Source organism: Python bivittatus, unplaced genomic scaffold (genome assembly GCF_059951505.1).
Source record: "Python bivittatus isolate LINGU-HERP-01145 unplaced genomic scaffold, Pbiv_v1 ctg000700_np1212, whole genome shotgun sequence".
In the NCBI taxonomy this organism is placed as follows: Eukaryota; Metazoa; Chordata; class Lepidosauria; order Squamata; family Pythonidae; genus Python; species Python bivittatus.
The window spans coordinates 32,573,665-32,585,533 of record NW_028277098.1 but is presented as its reverse complement, the minus strand read 5'-3'; the positions used below and the strand labels follow the sequence as shown (position 1 = coordinate 32,585,533).

The following is an 11,869-nucleotide window of genomic DNA, read 5'->3' as shown; positions in this document are numbered from 1 at the left end:
TTGCAAACAGAGTAATTTTGTAAGGCTACCCGTCCCCCCGCCCCCAGAAAAAAAAGAAAAGAAAAAAGTCTGATGGGAGCATGATTAGTAGCTTGCATAGCTGGTATGTTTGTTTTCATCTGGGACAGAACTGCCTGGCATGACATGTGATTTCTTCACAGAACTCTTCAACACATTAGGAACTTCTAGTATGATGTATGTAGTAATTCAAACACTAACTTACTTAATCTGTTTTGGCAATCTGTTTTAATAATTGAGCTGGCTTCTCACTACTAAACAATGATGGTATCACTGTATTTTCAGCCATGTATTGTCTGAGGATAAGGAACTCTAAGAAAGGCCATGTAAATTTATCTAATGTGATGTGTGTTCATTGAGACCTTCATACACTGGTTAGCACATTTGATTTTTCATTTATTTCCAATTAGCATAAAATATTCACATTACATAGGACTTCTACATCCCCCAAGGGGTTGTCCAGTTATTTAGTTCATCTATGTACCAAAGTGTTTGTCCGAAATAAGTTGTCTGGGAAATGTTCACAAGGTCTCTCCTATCTTCAGTCAGATGTTGCTGACAAGATCTTGGATTAAGTGTTGCAGTTTCTGTTCACAAAAGTGCAATCAGTATAAATACATATTAGATAGAATTCAAAGCAATACATTGGAGGAACATTGTGCAGGCTTTTGATTATGTAAAACAATATCACTCTTCATCTGAATTAGCAATGAACATCCAAATGATTTCTTGAAGAGGTATGTGATTAAAAAAAGCTAGAAATCTTATTTTTGTGATTATACCTATAAACAGACTTTTTTTTAAAAAATAAAATAATTATTCTTTTCAGGCTGTTTTTCACCAGATACAGATGGCGCCTGTCTAAACCACAAATACCAAATCCCATAAAGAAGAACGATTCATTCAAGTATTTCAGGCTCTGGATTGCTAAATTAAGGAGCAGAGCATTTCAGGGAGACAACAGCTGATTTTCCCATTCTAACCAGAGTGTAAAAAAACAGGAAAATCCTGGTTAGAAAAGGGGTAAGTCTTGGGATGAGGAGAGGTAACCCCAGGATGTGCATAGTGATTCCCTTAAGACAGTGTTGTCCAAACCTGGTCACTTTAAGATGAATGGACTTCAACTCCCAGAATTCCCCAGCCAGCATGGCTGGCTGGGGAATTCTGGGAGTTCAACTCCACTCATCTTAAAGTGGCCAAGTTTGGAGAACACTGCCTTAAGAGAAGAACATTGTATTTATGAGCTATGGTGGTAGCATGGTGTTTTGTTTCTCCCTTCCTCCTCCTATGACCAAAAGCACAATTGTGATCACTGCTGAATTGGTATGGAGGCACATAGTCAGAAGTTACTTCTGGTATGCATTCTACCAGTGGGATACAACTGCTAGAATAAACCAGGAACTTCATAAGGATGCACTGTTTCTAGCTATTGATGTCTATCATAACAGTCTTACCTTTGTCTAATTTTTTTCAATGTTGAGGGAAAGAAACTAATGAACGAGAAAGGTTGTGTACCAGTTCTTCCTTGACCTCTCTAGCTAGATTTTTGTATGTGTCCTTATGAAACCAGGAGGCAGAAACAGAATTTTTTCTTTCACACTCAGCATAATATGGATTTTTTTTTAAATCAAAAGCACAATTATTTTAACCAATACATGTGGCTTCAGACATTTACTGTACAATTAATTTCTACCTCTAAAATGTTCAAAGTTCACAAACCTGCAACACAACTGTCTGCTGAAATTCAGGAATGAAAAAAATCAGTGTTGCTCAGTGACAACTTGATCCGGCATCAGGTATTCATGTTTTATTTCTCCGTTGTAGTCTCCACAAAGTCCACAGGTATTGCCTTTCATCTTTGCAGAAGCTATAATCTGCATGAATAATGGCATGTTACCATAGAAGCTCAAGTGAATCTCCTTACAATAGAATTTGTCAAAGTAAAAAACAAGAGATTCTAGCACAAAAAACAGAGTCTGACTTACCCTTAGTATGACACCATCATACGTCACACTTTCCAAGCCGAGTTCAGGAGCCTTGACAATAATAGTGGTGTTTTTTTTGGTAATTATAAAGCTTGCTGCAAAGAGAAGGGATAGCTTAGAATGGCTGGCTGTTTAGTACAAGAGTTTTCAACATGCACACAAACACATGTAGCCATTGCATATTTCTATATGATTTTTGCTTCAGGATGGGTCAGATATGCAATCATGTTTCTATCAGGCCATTGGTTTCTTTCAAATTTTGTGATTCCAACTTGCCCCAGTTGCACTGTTACAAATATGCACATCCAGTTTGTGGGCAGGATATTCAACCAACCGAAAGGAGTTACCCTATAATTGATAAATATTCGCTTCTTTTCAAATCCACTTTGCTATGTTCTTATAACTTGGCAGACAGGCCAAACCACGTGAGGGTAGCCAATGGGTCTTCAACTCTTGGTGAGATAGGGGATTTGTCTATCCCAGCATGTGAAGTCTGGCCCTGGCAGATTGAGCAGAGGAGGCTGATCAACAGTCCAACACTCAAGAAGGCAGGCCCAGTAGGCACTGTGGAGCACTAAGAGCATAACAAGACACTTAGAAATCCTGGTCATCCACTGCAGCAGGAGTGGTCTCCAGCCGTAACGGTTCTCTGTGCCAAGGTCTCTTATGCCAAGAGAGTGGGACTGCCCCTGTGCAATGGCTCTTCCACTGAAAACTCCATCATGCCCAGGTTTCTGTTGTGTAATTCATTTTCAACTGCAACTCATCTGCAACTCATCTCAGTCAAAACCTAATTTGTTGAGCCCTGTGGCAATGGGGGAGTGGCTAAGCAACAGGGGGAGGCAACTGGTGGCCCTTGGACCAGTGGTCATTCATCACAGTACCCAGGGCAGCAGAGATGTCTGGCAGCATCTAGGGTGACTGAGCAGCCCTTCTAGGATAGCACTGCCCACCCTCACATGAGGGAGAGAGTTAGAAAAGGTACCCTAAACATTGCTTGCCCCACAACATCTACCTAGCTAACTGTGGCTGGCAGATCATCTCCTTAGGAGTCGAGCATCAAGAATAATGAATCAAAGAAAACTCATTTTCAGAGCCTGGAATGTATGCATCTTGCTGGATAGAGACAAGGTGTCAGGCCTGAAAGATGAACAGAACTCATAGCAGCTGAACTTCATTGTTATAGCACTGACAGTGAGACCAGACTGGCAGAAGAGCATTCATTACAGGAAGCAGTGAGTAGACATACGTTCTTTTGGAAAAGGAAACCACATACTGACAACTGGACTCATGGAGTAGGTTTTGCAATCAAAACTGCTCTGCTGAAGAACATCTCTACTCTACCCACTGGAATAAATGAATGCATTATGAAGTTCCGCTTTCCTCTCAACAAGTCCCGGTATATCACCATTGTCAGTGTCTATGCACCAACTCTCATGAGTCCAGAGGAAAATAAGGAAGATTTCTATGAGGACCTGGACCAGATTATTTGGACAACCCCTGCCAGCAATAAACTTGTCATTCTGGGCGATTTCAAAGCTAGGGTGGGGATCGACAGTGACAACTGGAACGAAGTCCTCAGGAGACTTAGGGTGGGAAAACTAAATAGCAATGGCCTGCTGCTTCTGAGCAAATGTGCTAAGCACAACCTGTGCATCACTAACACGATGATCAGACCTGCAAACAAGTACAAAACTACCTGGATGCATCCCAGGTCCAAACACTGGCACCTACTTGACTATGTCATAGTATGTCAGTGTAACCTTAAAGATGTCACCATCACCTGAGCCATGTGAGATGCTGAGTGCTGGACAGATCACAGGCTGGTCCAGTTGCTCCTCAACCTGCACATAGCCCCTTTACATTGTAAGCAACCAAGTACTGTCATAAAGTATTTCAACATTGGCAGACTGCAAATGTTCAACATTTCCAAGATGTACTTAATGAAAAACACTCCAGCAATTTACCACTTGTAGGAATCTGTTTTGAAAAGTGGACAAATTTAAAGATGTCATCATGCAGACTACAACAACTGTACTCGGACTGAAAACCTCCATCAAGACTGGTTTGATGAAAACCATGAGACCATTTCAGCAGCCCTCCAGGCCAAGAACAAGACCTATGTAGACTGGCAGAATGATCCATCATCTATCCCACAGAAAGACAAGTTTAAGCACCTATAGTCCAAAGTACAGATGGAACTGCAAGAAATGCAAGATGAGTGGTGGCAGAGAAAGGCTGAGCAGGTGGAATGGTATGCAGACATGCATGCCACCAGAGAGTTCTTCAGTGCCATAAAGTCAGTTTATGGTCCTAAATCAGGATGCTCCCCCCTGCTGTCATTTGATGGGTCAAGCCTACTCAGTAGGCTGTCCACTGATCCTGGTGTTTTACAGCAGATTCCTCAGCTGCTAGTCTTGGATGTCCTAGATTGTCCTCCCTCTACTGATAAGAAAGTGATCCTGCAGATGAACTCAAATAAAGCAATAGGACAGGATGGTATTTCTGAGATCTACAAAGCACTAGACCCAAATGCCTTACAGGCATTCCAAGACATCTTGAAAGACATTTGGTCCACAGATGAGATGCCTGATGACTTCCGTGACACCATCATTTTGGCTCTTTATAAAGATAAGGGAAGCAAATCAGACTGCAGAAACTACAGGGGTACCTCACTGCCCTTTGCCTGCATTCTCCTGAACCAACTTGTCACTGTCTTGGAAAGGAATCTCCCAGAGGCTCAGTGTGGTTTTCACCAGAACAGAATACAGCAGACAAGATATTTGCCATGAGGCAAGTTCAGAAGTGCATCAAGCAGAACAAGCCTCTTTACTCTGTCTTCATTGACCTGACAAAGGCATTTGACACTGGAAACAGGGAGGCTCTCAGGATCATCCTGAGACGTTACGGATGTCTGAGGAAAATCGTGAAATTGATTCAGCTACTCCATGATGGAATGATAAGACAGGATCTTTACAACAGTGATACATCAGCTGCATTTGCCATTTCCAATGGGGTAAAACAGGGTTGTGTGCTAGCCCCAGTCCTGTTCAATCTGTTCTTTGCTTGCATGTTGTCATGTGCTATCCAGGGTATGAAGGAAGGAGTGTACATCAGGTACCAATTGGACAGCTCTCTCTTTGACCTTCACCACTTGAATGCATGGATGAAGTGCCTCCATACAATCATCCAAGAAACCCTCTTTGTTGATGACTATGCACTCCTGGTGCACAAAGACAGTGATCTACAGTTGATGCTGAACACATTCTCAAATGCTGCTATAGTTTTTGGCCTGACTATCAGCCTGAACAAGGCTGAAGTACTTTATCAGCCCGTGTCAAATACCAACCCCACAAAACAAAAATTACTGTTGATGACCCCCAGCTGACAAATGTAAACAGCTTCAAATACTTGGGAAGCATCATCTTGAGTGCTGGGTCTTTGGACAAAGAAATTGACTCCAGGATCAGCAAGGCCAGCCAGGCACTGGGGTGGCTGCATACTAGAGTACTCAATCAACACAACATCCATATCTCCACAAAGCTGAAAGTCTACAGAACTTTGGTTATCCCTTCTCTCCTATGTGGATGTGAATCCTGGACTCTGTACCAAAGGCACATCAAAGAACTGGAGAAATTTCACATATGTACTCTCTTCTCCATCCTTGGCATTAGTTGGCAAGATTGTGTATCCAACCTGGAGGTCTTGGATCTCGTGGAGTCCACCAGCATTGAGTCCCTGATTATCAGAGCCCAGATGTGGTGGGTGGGACATCTGATCAGAATGGATGACCACTGTATACTTCTCCAGTTGCTCTATAGTGTACTGGAGTCTGGGAAGAGACCTCGAGGTCAACCACGCAAGTGCTACAAAGATGCCATGAAAGAAACCCTATGCCACTGTGACATCCAGTGAAGGGAACTAGAAGCTGTGGTTGCTGACAGAACCCACTCGCAAGCCCTGTGCTTTGGAGCCTCCACTGGCTTTGAAGACAGGAGTCGCCAAAAACTGATAGAAAACCATTACAGAATAACACCCACCATTACTACAACAATGGACGTCTAGTGCCCCCATTGTACTAGACTCTGCAATTCCAGACTGGGACTGCAGAGCCATCTCTGTGTCCACAGGTGGACTACACAATAGTGTGTCTTCTTTGAACCCGAAGGACCATCATACAGTACATAAGAATTACTGCTAAATGATTCAAGTTTATTTTTTAAATAATTATTGAAAAAATAAAGTAACAGAACCAGAGCCAACATGGAGTATATGAGCTGATATCTATTATTTAAGATAGAATATGGCATAGGATACAGTACCTCTGTCGTCCTCATATCTTTCTCTGTTTGTTAGTATTGGTACTTTATTACGTAACACAGTCAGTGTACCTAAGGAAGATCGGATTATGATTTCTCTGCCATTGGGAAAAACAAAAGATGCATTTTGTTAGGAAGTTAAACAAGGAAAAAAGGATAATAATTAGCAGAAAATAGCCAGCCTTTCTCTGAAGAACTGCTTTTGCTATACCTGCTATGGCTTGAATAGAGTGAAAATTTGGTCTAAAGAAGAGAAGTACCAGTGGATTTGAAGCCACTGATAGAAACATAGAAACAGATGCCATCTTCTTATATAATGCATACTGACATTAAAAGGTTCCCCTTCTCTGCAGCTTCTGACAATCTAGTTAGAACAAGCTGATGAACGAAAAAAGGCTGCTTTGTTGTCACCAACAACCCTCACTGAATTACTTCAAAGCATCTACAGCTCTTTTACTATACCATGGCAACTCCTCTTCAACTAAAACTAAATGTCATAAATGAAAGAAAGAAAGAAAGAAAGAAAGAAAGAAAGAAAGAAAGAAAGAAAGAAAGAAAGAAAGAAAGAAAGAAAGAAAGAAAGATTCTTTCCCTGTTCATACTACCTTACAACCTCTCGGTTGTTTTCCTTACTTAATTTTAAATTCTAAGCCTGTTTTAGAACTGTGTCCTCACATTTTTTTGAAAAATTCCTGTATGTAAATGACACTATTGACGACAATTTGATAAATTTTAATGTGACAGCACTTATGCCAGGCCTATGGATAGAAGATGTCATTATCAAGCACCTTAGCTATCTGTGTTAAGAATCCTAAAGGCACTGTTCGTTATTATTTTTTTACTAATTAAAACTAATTCTATGTAACCCACATTTCCGGCTATAAGTTTGTTAAAATGAAGGCTGTCCTGTAATTCTGGAGGCAGCCATATTGTATTCTAGAATATACATTTAGAGAAGTCAATCTAGTTATTGATAGCAGCATCTTTGTGCTGTGTCATCTTTTTGAGCTTATTCTGTTATTATAATTACCTTATATACCTATGAAGTAGGTTAGGATGAGACCCAATAATTGGTATGGACCACGTGCTTTCCAGATTTTATTAGAAACCAATGCAGCATGGCCACCAGATGATGGGAAGCACATTTTAGCCACCCCTAAAGACCCATAGATTCCTCATCACAGCTTTAGGCCTGCTAGGAATTCCATGGATGAGCTGAATTTTGAACATTGAATGGTCATGTAGAAATTCAACCCTATAAACTAACCCCATTAGTTAAGATGTTCAAACTTAATGGGATTTTATGGCCTCCCCTGTTTATAAGATCCTGGCATCTTTGCAAGAAAGTACAGAATTGAAAAGCTGGAAACCCAAACATAAGAAACCTCTTATCAAGAATGGCAGAACAATTTCTAAGAAGAAAAGTTTAGTTAAGAGACAACAGCTATTTAAAAAGCTATTGGAAAAGAAGCTATTGGAAAGAAAGTTGAAATTTGGAAGAACTTTCCATTTGGTTAAACTTACATTGAATTAAAGGACATGTAAATTTCTTTTGAGAGACAAGGTTTGGGGTTTTGGATCCATATAAGGAATTGTGGCTTATAACTTTCAGATGTGGTGCAATCCTTGACTATCAGAAGGTCACATTCTCTCTCAGCAATACTAGCGTTGAATATCTTATTGTCGAAAGTTGTAATCCTTTCATCCTGCACCTCACATACAGCTGATAAGAAAATAAATAATAGGGCCAGTCAGAATTAAACTTCAGTCCTACCAGCTGTAAAGAGAAAAACCTAATCAAATCCTCAACTTTTGCTTTATTTATTTATATAATAAATGAATTTATGATTAATACATTTATTTATTATATAAATAAATCTCACAAGCAAGTGACTCTGGGTGGCGTATGACAAGGCTAAAAAACAGTTAAATTAATAAATAGTAAAAGCCATAATCATTAGTATAAAAACATTAAAAAGCTATAAAAGACAAAGCTAAAAAGGAAGAAATATTAGGCAAAGATATGTTAATAATAGGGGAGCCACTTAACAATCACTTAAGCATGATCATATCTGTAAACCTATCTTGCTACAGAAACCAATAAGATAACAATTTCAAACCATGTTGCAAAAGATGTTTGCTAATATGTTTAGCTAGGAATAAGGCTAGGTAATATCAATGGGACTACATTTGAAGGAGTAAAAGCTCAAAAGAGTGGGTTGGATCCAGACATTGTTATGATTAAAGTGGATCCCCTGAAAGCAACCAGACTTAAACAAAATAATAGCTAACTTAAGTCTCACTGATTTCAACCAGCCCAGCCGAAGCATTGCTAAGCCTAGATTCAGCTCTAGGCTATCCGAAAAAAACGCCATGGAAAGATAAACACAACCAACATTGATTAGTCTCTTAGTTATTGGCTTGGTGTAAAAGCAGCATTAATTTACCTTCAACTTCTTTGGCTAGCCATGAAGCTAAATTAAAGGTGCTTAATTCTGGAGTTTGATAGTATGGAACTGGGAAGCCAGGTAAAGGAAAAGCAGTACAGAAATCATCCCTGTAAAAGGTTTTCTAGAAAGAAAATAATGAAGACATAAAGATCAATGTTGCTACAAATGCATTTTGATTTAAAGTTTCAGTATGTAAAGAGAAATGTTTCTGTTTTTTTTATATATATCACCTAAACTCATTATTTTATTTACTGAGCTATAAACAATGGATTGAAACAAAATACAAGAAAGGAAAATGCAAAATACATTTTCTCCCAATCACCCAGTTCTACTTGGTCCCTATAACTCTGTATGGACTATAAAGGGGTTAAAAATGCAGGCAAAAAGTAGTGCCTAATATGCAGATTAAAAAGCAGATTGCAGAGAATTGAGCAGCAGAACCTTGATGGAATGTATGGTTATTCTGGGCAATAACGCACCTCTCCCATTATGCCACTCCTTGTAAGATACGTCTGAGCTTATTCAGATGCACTGCTGTTACGAGCAAAAGGAGAGCCATGGAAGCTGGCGAGGTTCAAAATATCTGCTAGGTTGTAGGAAGGTAGGTCAGTGTTCAAAATAACATGTGGTGCAAAGCAGTTGGTCTAAGAGAACAGCAGTTATGATAGGTGTTATAAGAAAACAACTGGAAAGAAATCTGGCCAATCAGTATGAAGGGGAGAAATGATGAAAGATACCTGGCAGCCGGAGCTAAATTGAAGAGACCAAACATGAAGGACTAACTATTTCATCTTGATAAGATCTGTCTTCTCCATTACCCTTAGTACTGCCTGATTAGCCTAGGAAAGGGTTGGTAAGTAGAGGTCCGTATGTGCGTGTCCATGTGCACATGGTGTATTGCAGTGTTGCTCTGAGACAAGTACTTGTTGTGCTTTCTTTGCTACAATACCTGGGAGAAAATTGGGCCTTTCAATTGTGATCCCTCCACTGAAAGAATGTGTGTTTCTTATCAGATTTCCCCCCTTGCTGACCAGGGCTATGGATCAAGAAACCTCAGCCTCACCTATCTGGTTGTTGGACTAGGTAGAAAGCAAGAGAGGTGGGAGGCATGTGTGTCTTCATAAAGTATGTGTAAGCAATTGAGTGACTGTAAGCGGAGATCCATTTTATAACAGTTTTTCACAGCATAGATATTCTCAGGGGGAATAAGGATGCATGTCTTTTAGAAAGTCCACCTCAAACTGAGAAAACTCAGATATTTGCTTCTCTGATCCAATTTTCTAACTTCATAAAAATCTTTCCAAGTCAAGTAATAGGTAGCATTAGTATTTTCAAGAATAATTAAAGCGAGTTTAGTTGATAAACTTGTTCAGATATGTAACCAATAGATCAACAGCAAAGGGAATCTTCACAGGTTAAAATTACTGGGGAAGTGGCTTATATTTATGTTATGTCTCTTAGTCTAGGAAAGCCTACTCACAAAATAATTAAGGATGGGAACTAATAATTTTCAAAGAGTCTCTGTCTTCACTTTGAACCTTTAAAAGATCTCAATATCATATCATGTCAGTGGCTCTGTCTATCCTTTTCACTATGCCATTCCATTAATTATCCAATTTCAAAAGAGGAACTATACTAGTTATTTGAGAAAATGGAAAATGATCACCTACACCAGGAACTTTAAAGATGACAACATTAGCTCCTGGAGATTTTTCAATAAATCTGAATGTAATCTCATGAGTGGGATTCTTCTGATAGGCTGTGGAAAAGCCTAAAACATACGCAACATTAGGAAGGAAATCCATAGACCTGGAGGGAATCAAGTGATGAATATGATTTAGTTCAGACACAGGAAACAAGCTGCCCCCATCCTGAAGCCAACTCCCATAATTGGCAATGTTCTGTCTCTCCCCAAATTAAGGGTGGGGATTAGAAGGCCTTAATTCCCTTTCCATCTTCCCAAATGGCTTGAAGTTGCTTTGTGTGTGTGTGTGTGTGTGTGTGTGTGTGTGCACACACACACATGGTGGGGATAAAGGATAGGGATTGCATAGCCAAATTCTTCTCCATTTCTGACCATGAGACCTCCCCCCCCAAGTTTCAACCACATTTCTTCCCATATTTCCCACTAGGAAACTTAGTCACATGCACGCAAACAAACATTTTAAAGAATCCCCATTTGGAAAAATGAGAAGTCACAGAGAGGTTACCAAGAAGCATGGCTGTCTAGGAGGGAAGGAAGCGTTGTCCACTTCATGTTCATTTGGATGGCTGGATAGCTTGCAACTTGGCCAGTGGATACCTTTAGTCTTATTTCGTGATCCTTACATTTATGTCCCCAGCATAAAGAATTCTTGAAGAGAATGTAAACACACAAATATTACAGAAATTAAAGGAAAACCTGTGTGTATGGATCATCATATCGTTTCTTTAATGGGCTTTGTATCACAATTTCATGTAACCTATGCCTGTTGGCCATGCTGGACTGTCCAAAATGATTTGGAGAAATATTTTATGCTCCATCTTAATCAACTGTGGAGTCCTTGGTGCCTTCTGAACTTGCAGACATTTCATTACCTGACTAAGTAACACCATCAGTGCTGGCGAGTGTGGGGTTTGCTCCCTGTTTGTACACAGAGGCTTGCCTTGTCAGTGTTGGTGGGTGTGTGGTTTTTTTCTTGGTAGGAACTGAGGGGTATGGTGAGTGATTGCATTGAAAAGATATCTGCAGTTTTTGCTCTTAGATTCTAGAATTTCCTCCCCCTAAAGACTTGATTAGCACTTTCTGCTTTTACTTTGTTACTCTTAGAATATTAATCTGGTACTGGAGTCCTTTCAAGAGCCCTTGAAAGTCCTATTTGAAGATACCATTGATTTCAAAATGACTCAGATTTAATATAAAAACCTGGATTAACTTTAGGCTAGAAATGTAGCCTAACACTGAAAGTTTTGGGATACACTGGATTCTATAATTGAACTTAATAATTTAGTCAAAGAAAACCAAACAGAAAGCAAAAAAAGAAGTAATAAAGCAACCACTAGAATGACTTATGATTAATAATGGAACATTCAAATTCCACAGTATTTTAATAGCTAC

General features: G+C 39.6%; 1 protein-coding gene across 1 annotated transcript in view; it reads right to left on the bottom strand.

Annotated features, from left to right (window-relative positions):
- Positions 1-1,729: 1,729 nt before the first annotated feature.
- LOC112541190 (vitellogenin-1-like) overlaps positions 1,730-11,869 on the bottom strand; it is a 51,882-nt gene continuing 41,742 nt past the window's right edge. The window contains 8 exon segments of the mRNA XM_088153393.1: positions 1,730-1,799; positions 1,801-1,892; positions 2,004-2,098; positions 6,326-6,420; positions 7,847-8,045; positions 8,770-8,893; positions 10,443-10,581; positions 10,983-11,125. Of these exon segments, the coding sequence (XP_088009519.1) occupies positions 1,730-1,799; positions 1,801-1,892; positions 2,004-2,098; positions 6,326-6,420; positions 7,847-8,045; positions 8,770-8,893; positions 10,443-10,581; positions 10,983-11,125 (957 nt within the window).